The 17,500-nt window shown below is 50.0% G+C and overlaps 1 protein-coding gene across 1 annotated transcript; it reads right to left on the minus strand.

The window, feature by feature from the left end:
• Positions 1 to 3,342: 3,342 nt before the first annotated feature.
• Positions 3,343 to 12,081, minus strand: LOC118776039 (bile salt-activated lipase-like). The gene is made up of 11 exons (XM_036526109.1): positions 12,019 to 12,081; positions 10,484 to 10,631; positions 10,249 to 10,368; positions 9,813 to 10,010; positions 9,364 to 9,494; positions 8,533 to 8,640; positions 7,989 to 8,103; positions 5,123 to 5,309; positions 4,516 to 4,719; positions 4,132 to 4,329; positions 3,343 to 3,523 (listed from the first exon to the last, which is right to left on the minus strand). The coding sequence occupies exons 1-11, from the start codon at positions 12,079 to 12,081 to the stop codon at positions 3,343 to 3,345; spliced, it is 1,653 nt and encodes a 550-aa protein (XP_036382002.1).
• Positions 12,082 to 17,500: the final 5,419 nt, after the last annotated feature.

A 17,500-nucleotide genomic window follows, 5' to 3' on the forward strand; every position in this document is an offset into this window, starting at 1 on the left:
AAAGCAATATGTAAAAGACGGTACTGTTCCAAATATAACGCTACCACATACCACATGCATGCAAGTAAACCTCCACATACATATTTACATAAAAAAATCCAGACAGATCTCTGACTCTCACTGGTACTTTCAGTACTGGGAATGGTGGCTAGTTTCACTAAATGAATTATACAATTACATAGAACTACATGTTCTTTGAAAATAAATATATGATATTCATGTCCGTTTATTTGTCCTTGCATTACAGTAACAAATGCTACATGTGCGTCTGTCATTAGCATCTGCTAACAGCTAATTCTGCACCTTTATGCAAACCCTGTAGAAGGCATGGTGTCAGAGGAGTATTGTACAGGCAGGAAACCCAGCACAGCATGTGGGTTCACATCTGACTACTGCACAGGCAGTGAAGGATGCTGACCATGACAGTTTAAGACAGTGATGCAATGTTAAGACACCATGCCGTTGTGGCTGGATATATCTACACCAGTCACTTCAGATAAGCACAGCACCACCTGTCTTTTGGGGTTAACAGCTTTAACAATACTACTAGGGCTGTCTGCCTCAGGAAAACAAACAGGAGCATCCAGCGTGTGGCCTTGGCATGTGGCCTGGGCGTGTGGCCTGGGCGTGTGGCCTGGGCGTGTGGCCTCGGCGTGTGGCCTCGGCATGTGGCCTCGGCGTGTGGCCTCGGCGTGCATCCCCGGCAGGAAGGCACAGGCTGCAGCTGCTGCTGTGTGACAGTGATGCAGGGCAGGACGCTGTCTCATTGTGATGACATCATCCAGTACTAAGTGTTACATCACAGAGGTCTACAGGAGGGTCAAACACAGAGAACAGGACAGTGTGTAAAGGACCTGAGCCTGCAGCCCTCTGTGGCGTGTCCTAATGCAGCCAATGACTGGGTGAGCTGTGTCTTTTCTCTGCTCCCTTTTCTCAGACGTCCAACTAAATGACGCACCATTATATAAGAAGGACTGGCCTATCAAAGGCGAGTACAATGTAGGTGCATAGGTTTCCAGCAATGGCTCTTCAGATGCAAACTGCGCCATCCCTGTTGTCTGTCTGTCCTGGTACGCATTAATGTAGAGAGGATGTACTTCTAATAAATGCCTCTTATAATGGAAGGTTTTTTTTTTCCCAAATAACAGTGGAGGGACAGATGAACTGTGACATGCGCGCAAAAGACGATGCCCTGACCTCCTGCCTTGTTTCCTTAAACTGAAAAAAGTAAGGACGGGTAAATACTTCTTGAAAGTGTGTATATTTACAGCAAAGTGAGATAAAACTTATTAGCTAGGAAAACAGTGCACGGACTCTTCCGGTGTAGAAAAATTTGACACTTCATAAACCTCTTACGAAAAATGTTTATGATCTCCATACATATTCTATAAAGCCTATAGATATTGTCCTGAAAGAATCGTTCGTGCACTGTTTAGGCCTATCTATTCCCATATCAATGATTATCACAAGGATGCACACTGATCCTGGAAAGCTACCAAGTATTGTGACATTTCTGACATCACCCCGTGTGCATCACGGTGTGTGCGAGTCCAGCGCTTGGTACCAGCCATTTGGGGAGACAGGGGGCAGATCCCCGGTTTTCCGTCACCAGTGTACCTCGTTTGCAGCCTGAGCGCGGGAGCACCCCTTTTCGGCGGCGTAGCCCACCTCGTCCGGCGCCCGGAGCAGCTCCAGCGGCGAGAATAACAGCCAGCAGAGATACCGCGGCGAGAGTGCAGGCCCGCCCCGCCGAAACCCACACCTCTGAGTATGCAACCCCAAAGAATTTGTCTGAACGTGTCTCATCCACGAGTCCCATGGCCACAATAATCACCATCACCACCACTACCACCATGAAAACCTTGGCAAACAGTGAGAGGGTGTACGGTACCGTTCCGTTCCAGACCCAGCAGCGGGTGCCGACACTATCCTCCCACAAAGCGCCCTAGTGGTCAAAACCACACCAAGTAGCCTAAGGTGGCCTGTCTCTGTGGGAGACTTGTGGGACGTCTGGGGTCTGCTGTTTCCTCTGTCATGTTTTAAGTATGTTGCAAACTCATGAATCGCGGGGACACAAACAGGTTTCCTCTATGGCGGCTGATTAAACACCATAAAATAGTATCAACAGTGTGACATAATGAAACAATCATACTGTGATTTCAGCGTTACCAGCGGGTCTCCCAAGATATATAACACTGAATCGCTATAATATTTAGGCTCACACGTGGAGGCTCTTACCAGCCATGTATACCGCTGGAGATTGTAATCTTGTATGATTCCTGCATTATTACGCCAGACTGCTGCGAGTCATTAGTAGAAGCCTGTCGCTATCTTTATATGTCAAGTGTATGCAGACAGTCAACAGTCTAAGTAACAGTGTCTTTAAGACCTCAGATAGAGGTGCATCCTGGAACATACAGAGAAATAGGAGATGCTTTGAGGATGAAACTGGACATCAACATTATCATAATAATGGCCAGCAGGGAGCACCGGTGGGAGCAGTGAGCAGCGGTGGGAGCAGTGAGGAGCAGGGAGCAGCGGTGGGAGCAGTGAGCAGCGGTGGGAGCAGTGAGCACCAGTGGGAGCAGTGAGCAGCGGTGGGAGCAGTGAGGAGCAGGGAGCACCAGTGGGAGCAGTGAGCACCAGTGGGAGCAGTGAGCAGCGGTGGGAGCAGTGAGGAGCAGGGAGCACCAGTGGGAGCAGTGAGCACCGGTGGGAGCAGTGAGGAGCAGGGAGCAGCGGTGGGAGCAGTGAGCACTGGTGGGAGCAGGGAGCACCAGTGGGGCCAGGCTTCTGTTTTAACCTGTTTTGTTTTGTTTAAATGTGCTGTATGCTCAGAGGTGTCATATCTCATATAATCATGCTGGGAGTTTTGGACCAGTATCAGACCGGTACTCCTTTAGTGTCCAAATGGGTGTGATCATGAGGAAAGCAGTCAGCAGAAGCATGGCAGTAAGAAGGTTTAATGAGCGTTTCACCCCAGATCACGCCAGCCTCATATTTACACAGAAGCAACATTTCTTTCTGTCTGTGATTATTGGAGAGGAAAGGCATTCTAGTGACTAATCTGTCAAGACAGTTATATTCTGTGTGGGACAGGAAGAGCAGGGATGGCACGCTTAGCATTGACACAGTTAGCATTTAGCTCTGGCTGGTTGATTATTTTGGTTGATTAAACAATTCTGAACAGCCCACACAGTAGCTCATATTGTATCAGTGGAGTAACTCTGGGGATATAAACACTCCCTCTCTCAGAGAGGGGGGTGCAAACGGCTCTGTGACAGGGGCTCTGTGCCAGAGGCAGGGTGTGTTAGGGGCAGGGTGTGTTAAGGGCAGGGTGTGTTAGGGGCAGGGTGTGGGCAGGCTGGCGTAGGTGGACGTCCAGTAGTGTACAAAGCGTGTTCTGAGCTCACGCTTGACGGAGTCCTTGCTGATCTTGTTGTTGATGTCCAGGTAATGGCGTCCTGAGCTGGTGAAGGCGGGCCAGGTGGCAGGAACTTGGGACTCACCTTGGTTAGGGTCACTATGGAGACGGAGAGGAGGAGGTAATCTCAGAAAAATAATCAGGTGAGCAAACATGTATGCTGCACCTGTTACTGCAGAGGAAAAGACGGCAGGACCAGCACCTGAACAACAACAACCCTCTTTAAACTCCATCTCACATCTCACCTGCAGAAACCTTCCTAACAATCTTTTGGATTTTTAGTGTAAATGTATCAGTTTATCAAAAACAAATATCAATCTTTGTAAATGACTGTGATGCTTATTTTATCCAATCTCAGTACTAACAAAAGTGTAAAATTGTATCCTTAAATATTACTGATGAAAAATAACTATGTGGTGCAGTACATCTTCCTCTCGCTACGCCGTCACTCTGAAATAGCTCTCTAACGCAGAGAGGATGGGTTAGGGTTAGGGTTAGGGTCTGAAGCAGAGAGGATGGGTTAGGGTTAGGGTCTGAAGCAGAGAGGATGGGTTAGGGTTAGGGTTAGGGTCTGAAGCAGAGAGGATGGGTTAGGGTCTGACGCAGAGAGGATGGGTTAGGGTTTGGGTCTGACACAGAGAGGATGGGTTAGGGTTAGGGTTAGGGTTAGGGTTAGAGTCTGATGCAGAGAGGATGGGCAGGTTTACCCGGTTCTGGCAAAGTTGGTCCAGTAAGCAATAAGGTATGCAGAGACGTCACGGTGCCGGGGGAGGTAGGCCAGGGGGGTAGAGAAGGGTTTCCCGAAAACGTACTGCACGTCCTCGGCGTGGTCGGACCCCATCCAGCGGGGGAAGCCAGGGATTCGGGTCGGCATGGAGAAGACGTAGGAGTAGGAGCGAGCACCCCTGCAGCCAGAGACACACAGCAATGCAGCCAGTGTATGGGGGTGTGTGGGGTGTATGGGGGTGTATGGGGGTGTAGGGGAGTGTAGGGGAGTGTGTGGGGGTGTATGGGGGTGTGTGGGGGTGTGTGGGGTGTATGGGGGTGTGTGGGGGTGTAGGGGGGTGTAGGGGGTCGGAGAGTGTTGAGACCTGGCGTTTTTCTCGTGCAGGTAGAGGGCAGTCTGCGTCGGCACAAGGAAGAGGTAGTCTGTCTCGATGTCCACCACAGTCTTCTTGATGGTGTCCTGGTCAGGCTGGGGGACCCAGCTTCGTGTGTAGGTGCTGTAGGAGGAGTTCAGAGCCGGCTCACCCTTCTCTGCGGTCAGCCCAGCCAGCAGCCTTCTGATGTCCTCACTACAGCAGAGGGGCCAGCGCAGAGTGGAGAGAGAGAGTCAGAGAGCTGTTTCAGGTGTGAATTTTACTTCCAGAAAACCTGTGCATGTGTGCCTGTGTGTGTGTGACTGTGTATGTGTGCATGCATGTGTGTGTGTGTGTGTGCGTGTGTGTGACTGTGTGTGTGCGCTCGCGTGTGTGTGCAAGTGTGTGCGACTATGTGCGTGTGTGTGTGTGTGTGTGTGTGTGTGAGTGTGTGTGTGTGTGAGTGTGTGCGACTATGTGTGTGTGTGTGACTGTGTATGTGTGCACGTGTGTGTGTGTGTGTGTGTGAGTGTGTGTGTGTGTGTGTGTGTGTGTGTGTGTGTGTGTGTGTGTGTGTGTGTGTGCGTGTGTGTGTGTCTGTGAGTGTGTGTTCCCTCACGGGTAGGTGGGCTTGTTATTCTGGTTGATTGACGGGACGTCCATGCCAGCAAAAAGGTGTCCGTCCATGTCATTGGTGCCGGCGATGTAGTCGATGTGGGCGGTGTTGTGGAAGAGTCTGCTTGGGAGGTCAGGGATGAAGTCTCCATCCACCACAGGGGACAGCTCCAGGGAGAAGACCACCGGGCCTGCCGGGAAGCCAGGGACAGAACCCAGCACAATGAGGATATTTATACATCAGCCTTGTACTGTTAGAGGCGCTGAATCACCATGCTTCACTGTCTCTGGGGACTCCTGCCATCTCCCGTAACTATGATACTAAGATAAAAACATGCAGATTGCAATAATAGTAAAATTGCTGTTTATTATTGACAGTCTCACACACTGTATTACGGACTATATCAACTTCTGTGTGGAGAATGCCGTACCCAGCAAGACTATACTGTGTTTTTCCAACAATAAACCCTGGATTACTCCTGACATAAAGGCTCTCCTGAAGGAGAAATGGAGGGCCTTCAGGTCTGAAAACAGGGAGGAACTGAAGAATGTGCAGAGTGAGCTGAGGAGGAGGATCAGGGAGGGGAAAAACAGCTACAGGAGGAAGATGGGGGATCAGTTGCAGCAGAACAACACCAGCGCAGTCTGGAGGTGCCTTAAAACCATCTCTGGCTACAAGGAACCCACCTACCAGCCTGTGGGGGACCGAGAGTGGGTGAATGATCTGAACATTTTCTTTAATAGATTTGATCAGTCATCTACCCCTCCCCCTGTCCAGCCCTCCTGTCTGCAACCCCCATCGTTTTCCCCCCTGTATACTGCCCCACCACCACCACCACCACCCCCCTTCCCACAACATTCAGCTCACAGCTACCCCGCACATACACTGCATTTCCTGTCCAATGTACTACACCCCCCCCCACATCCTCCAGCATACAGCCCCCCTGCCCCAACCTGTCCGTCACAACAAACCAGGTGGGGAAGGAGCTCAGGAGGCTTAAGGTGAGGAAGGCTGCAGGTCCGGATGGCATCAGTCCAAGGCTCCTCAAGTCCTGTGCAGATCAGCTGTGCAGGATAGTTGGGCACATCTTCAACCTGAGCCTGAAGCTGGGGAGAGTGCCACAGCTGTGGAAAACATCCTGCGTGGTACCAGTGCCAAAGACTCCGCACCCCAAGGACCAGGCCAGTGGCATTGACATTGCACCTGATGAAGACCCTGGCTGGTCCTTGTCCATCTCCGCTCCCTAGTGAGCCCATCAATGGACCCGCTACAGTTCGCTTATCAACCTGGCATTGGGGTGGAGGATGCCATCATCTACCTCCTACACAGATCCCTCTCTCACCTGGAAAAGGCTGGGAGCACTGTGAGAATCATGTGTTTTGACTTTTCTAGTGCCTTCAATACCGTACAGCCCTCGCCCCTGAGGGAAAAGTTGGAGTGTACAGGGGTTAATCACCATCTTACAACATGGATTCTGGACTACCTCACCAACCAGCCACAGTATGTGAGGATACGGGACTGCAAGTCTGACATGGTTATCTGTAGTACGGGAGCCCCACAGGGAACAGTCCTGGCTCCCTTCCTCTTCACCCTTTACACTGCAGACTTCACGCACAGCTCAGCCAACTGCCACCTGCAAAAGTTCTCTGACGAATCCGCAATCGTTGGCCTAATTACAGATGGAGACGACAGGGAGTACAGAGAACTGACCCAGAACTTTGTGGATTGGTGTCAGCGGAACCGCCTCCAGATCAATGCAGGGAAAACCAAAGAGATGGTGGTGTATTTCCGCAGGTGCAAACACTCCCCTCCTACACCAGTGAACATCCAGGGAACGGACACTGAGATGGTGAAATCTGATGGTGAAGTACCTGGGAGCTGAACAATAAGATGGACTGGTCTGACAATACAAATGCACTATATAAGAAAGCACAGAGCAGACTCTATCTGCTGAGAAGACTCAGGTCTTTTGGAGTGCAGGGAGCACTCCTGAGGACCTTTATTGACTCTGTGGTGGCATCAGCCATTTTCTATGGAGTGCTTTGCTGGGGCAGCAGCATCTCGACTGCTGACAGGAAGAGACTTAACAGACTGGTTAAGAAGGTCAGCTCTGTCCTGGGATGCCCCCTCGACCCAGTGGAGGTGGTGGGAGAAAGGAGAATGATGGCTAAGCTATCTTCCCTGATGGAGAACAAGTCGCACCCCATGCAGGATTCTGACAGCACTGGGCAGCTCCTTCAGTGACAGGCTGCTTCACCCGCGGTGTGTAAAGGAGAGATACTGCAGGTCCTTTCTTCCTGCTGCTGTCAGACTTTACAATCAGACTTGACAATAGACTCTGCTCCCAGAGGACCACACACATCAAAGTTGAAAATCCACTCATGTGCAATATTACTGTTTAATGTCTATTTAAATGTGTACTGTCTGTTTTTATTTATTAACTATTTACTACTATTTATGTTGTTTGCTTACTTATTTTAATTATTTCTTGTTCTTTTTTCTACTTTATGCAGCTGTAACACTGTAAATTTCCCCGCAGTGGGACAAATAAAGGATTAGCTTAGATCTTACTGCACATTATTGTTACTGAAGTTATACCACAGCACCAGTTCCCTCGTCCATGTAGCAGAGGGGTTAAGGAGCAGGACTCATAACCGAAAGGTCAGCAGTTCAAGTCCCCACTGCTGGCACTGTTGCTGTACCCTTGGGTAAGGTCCTTAACCTACAACTGCCTCAGTAAACATCCAGCTGTATAAATAGATCACATTTTAAAGAAAGCTCTGGATAAGAGCTTCTGCTAAATGCCAATAATGTAATGCAATGGAAGTGCTCCCCCTGCTCCCCCCTGCTTCCCCCCCCCCACACTGACCGTCTCCCAGCTCCTCCAGGGCCAGCTTCCCCGCTTTGGTGAGGGCCACAGGGTCAGTGATCTTCAGACATCCCATCATGCCCTCCTGCGTGGGACAGCCAACCGTCTGTGCCACCTGCAGCCCCGGGGGGACACAGCATCGCCTCTCAGGACAGGCGTGGGTAACGGAGGTGCACATCAAAGGGTGTCAAATACAGCGTAGCAAGACCAGGCCTCTGAGATCAGCAGTAATGTTTTGCAAAAATGTGTGACTGATGATGCTAAACCAGTCAGGTCTTAAGTGTTGATGTAACACCGAGTCCACACCCATCATCAGAGCACACGGAACCCCCCCCCCCCCCCCCCCCCGGGAAACAGGATCAGGTGCTATAAGGGTGGTACTCTGAGTTACATTACCGATGGTTCTGCTACAGTCCCTCTGTTCAGTTTGGCTGTGGGAGCAGTGCCCTGCACACTGTGACCCTGCCACATGAGCGAGTGAGAGTGAGACACGACAGGCCGTGTGCGGCAGGGCAGACAGGAAGAGAGCTGTGATGCAACAGACCTTCTGAGCTAAAGCCAGCGGCTTCTTCTGCAACGCCCAGGGGCTCAGCGCCACCCCACACTGCGAGATCGCCCGACGAATCACACCCTTATTATAGGGAGACAGCATCTGTGGAGAGAGAGAGGGAGGAGAGGGAGGGGGAGAGGGGGGAGGGAGAGGGAGAGAGAGAGAGAGAGAGGAGGGCGGGGGAGAGGGAGGAGAGAGAGGGAGGAGAGGGGGGAAGGAGAGAGGGAGGAGAGGGAGGGGGAGAGGGAGAGGGAGGGAGGGGGGGGAGAGGGGGGAGGGAGAGAGAGGAAGGAGAGGGGGGGAGAGAGAGGAGGGCGGGGGAGAGGGAGGAGAGGGAGGGGGGGGAGAGAGAGGGAGGAGAGGGAGGGGGAGAGGGAGAGGGAGGGAGGGGGGGGAGAGGGAGGGGGAGAGGGGGGAGGGAGAGGGAGAGGGAGAGAGAGAGGAGGGCGGGGGAGAGGGAGGAGAGGGGGGGGGGTGAGAGAGGGAGGAGAGGGAGGGGGAGAGGGGGGAAGGAGAGAGGGAGGAGAGGGAGGGGGAGAGGGAGAGGGAGGGAGGGGGGGAGAGAGGGAGGGAGGGGAGGGAGGGGAGGGAGAGAGAGGAAGGAGAGGGGGGGAGAGAGAAAGCAAGGGCAAGAGAAAGAGAGGGAGGAGAAAGGGAGACAGAGAAAGAATGACAGAGGGGAGGGAAGGGGAGAGAAATTTCCATATAAACAACATGAGGCTCTTGGGAGCAAGCCTCCCTGCGGTGCAAACAAATAGCATTTCATCCCGGATGTTTGTGAGGGTGTTGGAGGCCGCAGGGACAGGGCGCAGAGGTGAGTCATACCTGGAAGCTGACACTCGCAGCCCCTGCTGACTGCCCGAAGATGGTGATGCTGCTGGGGTCTCCTCCAAACGCCCTTATATTCCTGTGGACCCAGGAGATGGCAGCGTGCTGGTCCCACAGGCCATAGTTCCCTGCAGCAGGAGCGGGGAGTCAGAGGGGGCAGGGCGCACTGACTCCTGCAGCAGGTGTGAGTCAGAGAGGGCAGAGCGCACTGACTCCTCACCCCAGCACAGGCCTCAGTCTGAGCTGCTCCACACTCCCGCCTGCTTAAGTGGCAGCATATAAAATGTATAGCATGTAAGCGGCCCCAGAGGAGCGTTACTATGATGAGCAGATTAATAATGCAGCGGAAATGTAAGCTATGCTGGAGCGTCTCGCACGACACAAGCCAGCCTTGCAGCCACATCCCATCATGCCTCACTGCGCCGAGCCGCCCAATCACAGCTCACCAGGCCCGCTGGCATCCCCGGTGCTGAGGAAGCCCAGGGTGCCCACTCGGTAGTTGACAGTGATCACAATGACCTTGCCCCTGTCGGCAATCTCCTCTCCGTCATACAGACTGTTCCCCATGAAGCTGACATCGTTGGAGGCCCCCAGCAGGAATGCACCCCCAAATATGTAGACCATGACAGGCAGACCAGTGGAGACTGTTAGGGAAACAGGAGTCACAGCACACAGCACAAAAGAGTCAGAGCACACAGTCTGTCGCTGTGCAGAGAATCGTTGCAGGGTCATTGGCTAAATGGGTGCACTGCACAGAGCTGCGCATGACTGCGCATACTCTCTGGCTGTCACTGTCAGACTCGTCACTCTCGCCTGGAGCCGCTCCCCGCGGCAGCGTCAGAATGCCCGACCGGCCAGCAGACCCGAGCGGCGATGGGGTACCTGTGCGTCCCTGAGGAACCCAGATGTTGAGATACAGGCAGTCTTCACTGCCCTGGGTGCCCGTCTGCAGCAGGGTCACCTGCAGACACCTCTCCCGAAATTTGGTGGCCTTCAGCACACCTGTGGAGACACAAAGAGAACACGAGCAGCTGCCATTGGACAGTTTGGGAGGGGACGCTCACAGCTGTGTAAATGATTGAGGGACTTACAGGTACTTTACTGCACTCCTGCTCACCTGACCACCCAGGGTGCGGTTTAGGCTTCTCAAATCGCCCTGGCGGAGCAGCGAAGGGGATCCCCTTAAAGATGTCCACTGAGCGGAAGAGACCCAGGCGATGATTCCTCCCCTCCACCATCCCCCCCTCTGTGGACACAACTCCCAGCTAAACACACACACACACAGAAACACACACACACAGAAACAGACTGAGGGAAACTAGTCTGATCACACTAGCCTGATCAAAGCTGCTAAGTATGACCTGGCATTTTCCGTAAAATTTTGGAACCGATTCTCAGCGCCTCCAGCCAGACTCACCCCCACCACACGACTATTTTTTCATACTTTGGCGCCCTCTACTGGCACCACAGTCAGTATTGCGCCTCTCCATAGACGAAGATTGAATTGGTAACGACACTCTAACAACATCTTCGGGTTTTTCAATTGGAAAATCCAAATTCATTGTATTTTCTGGTAAAGTAAATGGTTTACTAATAGTTTTGTTATACAAATGTGATAATAGTTTTGTGATGCTTGGCTGTGTTGACAACACCCTGTTTAACAATACCATTACTGAGGAGTTATTACAATAAGCACGAGCTACCATTTATAAAATGCCAGGAGCACTTTATTTTATCATACATGATTTCCCAGGGATTTACAAGGGAAGTACTTGATAACAATTTAAACTTTTTAATGAAACTCTGATACAGCTAGTACTTGGTAACATAAATACCGGTACTAATATATTTATTAAAAACTACTTGGTAATGATTGAGAATTATCTCAATTAATTCCACTGAAAGCAGTGAGTAATTATGTGGTAGGATCATCAGTGTTACCTGCTAATTACTGCCTTCTGCAAAATGGCCAGACACTTTGTACTTACTCTACATTCCCTAGAGGCCCTTCAATGGCCTCATTACTACTGTTCTCATTAGTTACCTTTTAATCAAAATACAATATTAATATTATTAATTATTACAAACATAATTTCCATGAAACTATTACACATTAGTAATGAGTTGCTTATTTTGTACTTGATTGCATAACGGCTACATATGCTAATTGCTACACATTTATCTTGGAAATTGCATCTATGCATCTTGGATCTATTCAAAATGTTCCCAGTACTTCCTCAGAGAATGCCAGCCAAATATGAATGCCTGTGGTGATGTGAGTAAGTAATCCAACCAACACGCAGCATCTGTCTCTCTCACACAGCTCAATTCTCACTTTGCTGGGTCCATTTATCTCACAAAAGCCCCACTGTCATGACTGAGAACATTTAAATTTCTCAGCAATTTGCTCTTTTCCTTTCCTGTTTTACAGTCTTGTTTTGCTTGCTAGATGCTGGGAATCAGACTTTTATCAAGAAGGTTGCTGGATCCAGTCCCAGGTGTCACACTGCTGAGAACCAGAATCCCTGCAGCGAACGTCCAACTAAACAGATCATTGATATGTAAAAATGAAATTAACTTAAATTATTATGCCTGATAAAGGCATCTGCCAATGAAATAATGAGAGCTATGAGGACCCCTCCCAGTACATACGGTAGCAGCAGAAGCAGCCTGCAGACACAGTGTCAGAACCGCCAGGAACCTCGATGTATCCATGGCCAAACGCAGACGAGTTCCCCCTCTCCCCCTCTCTCGGAGTATTTATACCACCTCCTGGCCTTTCTGCCTTTCATATCAAAAACACATGACCTTCATGCTCACCATATCACTCTGTCGCCAAGGACGACCGTGTGACATAAGAAACGTTTGTGGCCAGCACAACAGTGAGGTGGTGTTTCCTAAGGTTACACACCAGATTTCATCTCGCTGGATATAGGACCCCACTGGCTTCTGCTCACTTCGCATGCTATTTTATTTGGTCATCTGGTTCACAGGTATCTGTGTAAACCTGCCACACCTTCAGAACACCTGGCTGTACCCCATGCCTGGCGCACATCGCGTGTGCTGTCGTTAATCAGCCCAGAGAAGTCTCTGTGTACAGCCTCACTGAGCCTGCTTCATCCTGCCCGGATTAAACACACCCGGGCAGAAAAGTTGATTTCAGTCCTGTCCATCTAATGCAGGACCTTCCCTGCACTCGATATTTTATTTCATCCTAAATCACCGAGCCATCCGCCTCCGTGTGGGATAGTTTAGCCGCACGGTCGCATTCGTAGTAGCTGTAATTAGCCGCAATTCTTTGACATCCGATACAGTGAGCTAACGCAGCGAGAGGGTGGATACGGTGTTCACATGAAAGAACAGCTGTGAGAAGTGTGATAGAGGATTTGGGATGATGTAGCTTAATGTAGTAGGAAAAATAAGATGGAGAAAAGTCGCAAATTTGTCGGTTTTTCGGACAGTCAGACTTGGCATTTCTTCAGCCCTTTCCATTATTCGCAAATGTCAACACTGTAAAAAATGACGGCTGGTTAGTTCTGTCCTAATCAGCTGTCATTATTTGCACCGTTATTTGGGGGAGCGATTTGAATTGGTTTCAGACAACTAGATTTTTCGATTCTGTGCCACGAACATGGCTGCGTTGTGGATAATGTAATCTCAGGCTGTTGACGAGAATCGAATCGTTTTAAAGTAATGCAGTGGCAGGCGCTGAGAGAAGAGGCGCCTTCTTGCCCCCCTGCATTCATTTTACTGTTACATTCAGAAACGAGAATGCTAGAGAGTTAGCTATAAACACAACCGAAAATCGAATCACTTTTATTTCTGAAAGTTTATTAAGACTTCTTACACGTAGCCAGTCTCTTCAGGTCCATTAACACCTTTGCTAAATTCACTGCGTTCAGCAGCACTGACTGCCTGCACTCACACTCACGCACCGGCATTTACATTACTGTACAGTACTGTGCATTACACACATTACTGTGCATTACATTACTGCAGGATTCTGTACCAGCGCATGCGCAAACCGTGCGAGTCGCATTCCTCGTGCTCATTTGATCGCAGTACAGCGCATGTGCACCCTGTAGGCGTCCAACTCAAGCCTATCCCTCCGCTTTGGGAAAAACAATAAACATATTATTAATTGTTTTAATATGTTAAATAATAATAAGATGTTTAATAGTTGTTTTGATAAATACAGAACCATGACAAGTACTGTAAATAAAGAACTCAACGCGATTATATCAGAATTGAATTTACTCCCATTTTCTTTGTGTAGGAACATACGCACGGTGCTCAGGGATTATTTCTTCTTACGTACAGCGGAGGAATACAGAGGCAGAGGCGTTAACGTGGCCGTCTGTAGTTGGTAAACGGGTCTGTTTAATTAACACATTTTAAAAGACCGTAACCAGTTTCGTCTTTTCTCTGATTCTGCTTTGTAGGTTAAAACGTGTCATTCTCTGTCATTGCTGTAAAACAGTACTTTGGTTCTTAATTCCTCCGTCTTGCTGGAAGTGCTGAAAGCTGGTAGCTGGCGAGCTTTGCCAACTTTAATTAAAGCGCTCTTTAATCTGACTCGCAATGTCTTGCTCTTTAATGCTGTTTACTCGTGCGATAATAACACAACACATGCATGTGCTGTAACTTGGTTATTGCAATGCGGACAGGTATTCATGTTGTTTTGCTCCTGGGTAGCTGATAGCTTCATAAGCATTTCCATGAAGTGAGTTAACTGGGTGGATGTGGGTTATAAGTTTATATACTTGGATGGACAGATGTTGTAAATCAGTTATACCTAGTACCAGGGTCAAAACGTCTCCCTGGTCGTTCAGCACAACAGCTGGAATGAAATCGTGATCGTGAATGAGGTGGTTTCAAGTGTAGGTCTAGTTCGCGCTGAGCCACAATAAGACTGATAACGTATAAAAGCATGTCAGAGTTTGCTTTTCAAAGTGGCAACAGGAAAGTTAGACACAGAAAGCTGGAATGTTCCCTCACCAGAAATAAGTATTAAAAAAACAATTACAGTGATCCTCGCCGCTGAGAGAAATGGCACCTCTCCGCATGGCCTGTGTCCCTTGCTTTGCGTCAGTTTGGTTTGCTCTTCCAATGACTCCGTCTTTAATGATCATTTAGACTGAAATATGAGGCATGTAAAGGTAACAGGTTACCAGCAGGGACCTCGGAGAGAGTGTGCTTATTGTGGTAACTACGGAACATTCATTTGATGTAGCTGATATTGGTCATTTTTTTTTAAATGTCCTTCAGGCAAGTAGTTCAAGTAGTTTAACTAATTGTATTGATTTTGTTGTAATTACAGTATGGCTTTGTTAAAATAGTGGTATAGGAGGATATGGCAGCATTCATAAAGGCATTATAATATTCATATCATATGCCATCTTATGTGTGTTCTGTCCTTTCAGGTAAATTAAAGTGATAATCCCTGTATTTCAGTGCATCACATTGCACCAGATTCCTCTTTGTGCGTGAGCCTATGGAGAGATAGTCTCCAGAGACCGATCTGAATGCAGCGGGACGTGAGAGACCGATCTGAATCCAGCGGGACGTGAGAGACCGATCTGAATCCAGCGGGACGTGAGCAAACACACTCTGAATCCAGCGGGACGTGAGAGACCGATCTGAATCCAGCGGGACGTGAGAGACCGATCTGAATCCAGCGGGACGTGAGCAAACACATTCTGAATCCAGCGGGACATGAGAGACCGATCTGAATCCAGCGGGACGTGAGAGACCGATCTGAATCCAGCGAGACATGAGCAAACACACTCTGAATCCAGCGGGACGTGAGAAACCGATCTGAATCCAGCGGGACGTGAGAGACCTATCTGAATCCAGCGGGACGTGAGCAAACACACTCTGAATGCAGCGGGACGTGAGAGACCGATCTGAATCCAGCGGGACGTGAGCAAACACACTCTGAATCCAGCGGGACGTGAGAGACCGATCTGAATCCAGCGGGACGTGAGCAAACACACTCTGAATGCAGCGGGACGTGAGAGACCGATCTGAATCCAGCGGGACGTGAGCAAACACACTCTGAATCCAGCGGGACGTCAGAGACCGATCTGAATCCAGCAGGACGTGAGAGACCGATCTGAATCCAGCGGGACGTGAGCAAACACACTCTGAATGCAGCACAGTCTAAAGTCTGAGCTAAAATCTCATTTTCAACTAATGGCACACAGTATACATAAAGGGAGCGGACGCTTTTAAGGCTGCCAAACTTATCAAACCTGAATGGGGGATTAATTCAATGATTTACTTATTTACACAGGAACGACTTTGTTTCTCCTAAGTGCCCTCCGTTTTCCATAGTTTTGTTGAACTGTTTAGCTGAATTTTTCAAACTTATTCACCCTATAGCGCACTGTTTTCTCAACAAGCACGGACTGTACTGTGTTCATCTGTTAATCTGCTGAATGTTGCATATGGGGAGATTGACCTAGTTTTGTACGGACCTTTATTCAGTTTGTGCCCTTTGTTTTACTGAACGGAGAGGGTTGGGTTGCTTAGCTGATTGGAAGTTTGTGTAGCTGCTGAAGGTGATTTTGATTTCATTTCATTACTGCCAGCAGCCTTAGCAGGTAGAGCACTTTGGCACCCCTGCCCCCCTCCTCAGGTTAGGTGACAGGTTAAGGTCTCGCCTTTGGGCTGGGTTTGGTTCGGGCGGCATTTGGTTCGGGCGGCGTTTGGTTCAGGCGGCGTTGGGTTGGGGCCGGGTTGGGTTGGGGCGGCATTTGGCTCGGGTCGGGTTTGGTTTGGGCGGTGTTTGGTTCGGGTCAGGTTAGGTTCAGGTCGGGTTTGGTTGTGGCCGCGTTTGGTTCAGGTTGGGTTTGGTTGGGGCTGGGTTTGGTTGGGGCCGGGTTTGGTTCAGGTCAGGTTAGGTTCAGGTCGGGTTTGGTTCGGGTTGGGTTTGGTTGGGGCGATGTTTGGTTCAGGTCGAGTTCGATTGGGGCTGGGTTTGGTTGGGGCCGGGTTTGGTTCAGGTCAGGTTAGGTTCAGGTCGGGTTTGGTTCGGGTTGGGTTTGGTTGGGGCGATGTTTGGTTCAGATCGAGTTTGGTTGGGGTTGGGTTTGATTGGGGCCGGGTTTGGTTCAGGTCAGGTTAGGTTCAGGTCGGGTTTGGTTCGGGTTGGGTTTGGTTCGGGCGATGTTTGGTTCAGGTCGAGTTTGGTTGGGGCCGGGTTTGGTTGACTGTTTATTTTGGTAGAGGGTATTTTGTGGTGGTCTTTGCTTCTGTGCCTGTGTGTGTGTGTAATGTGGTGGGAGTGGCACTGTTCTGTGTTGACCTTGACCCTGCTCTGGTCTCTTCTCTTTAGCAGTGGCACCTGGGACCCCCGTTATTGTCACAGGTGTGACCGCCCCACCCCCTCAGGGACAGAGACACAGGCTCCGCCCCCTGACCTCTGAACCCATGGTCCAGGAGCAGCCCAGTGTGGGCGACCTCCTACCTCTCCTGGAGTCCTCGGACCTGCAGCACCTGGACGAGATCAGGGTCCTCATCAATGAGCACCTCAGCGCAGGTAACACACCTGCACACCCTGACCTTCCCACACTTACACTGATCCCAGAACAGGTAACACACCTGCACAGGCCCACCCTCCCACACTTATACTGATCGCAGTACAAGAGAACACTGCCTGCACAGCCTGACCTATGTGCTGTCCAGCCCATTCGGTCAGGACACACCCCCAGCCTGCCCATGCAGGATGATTGGCAGGGCTGTCGTGTAGATTGTGGCCTGTTCATTTTGTTTGTCGGTTCAGTAGTTTTTTTAGCTTGTTTACCTTTGGTTTAAGTTTACTTAAGTTTGGCTTTAGGCTGTGGAGGAGTTATTTAGAGCATTAATCTGATAGATAGGTTACTGAATAACTTTTCTGTGGAGAATTGCCAGCTCCCTGCCTGTTTTTCTTCTCTAATTCAGGAAGCTTCTCCTCCAACCGCTTCTTTCCCCTCTGCCAGCCACTGGACCTGCCCACAGCCCCCCCCAGTCCAGCCTCGAGACCCCTCAACAGCAGGTGAGACCCTCCCCCCTGACCTCACACACAGCCCCTATCCCTGACCTCACACACAGCCCCTCCCCCTGACCTCACACACAGCCCCTCCCCCTGACC

The sequence above is a fragment of the Megalops cyprinoides genome, chromosome 4 (assembly GCF_013368585.1).
Source record: "Megalops cyprinoides isolate fMegCyp1 chromosome 4, fMegCyp1.pri, whole genome shotgun sequence".
NCBI classification, from domain to species: domain Eukaryota; kingdom Metazoa; phylum Chordata; class Actinopteri; order Elopiformes; family Megalopidae; genus Megalops; species Megalops cyprinoides.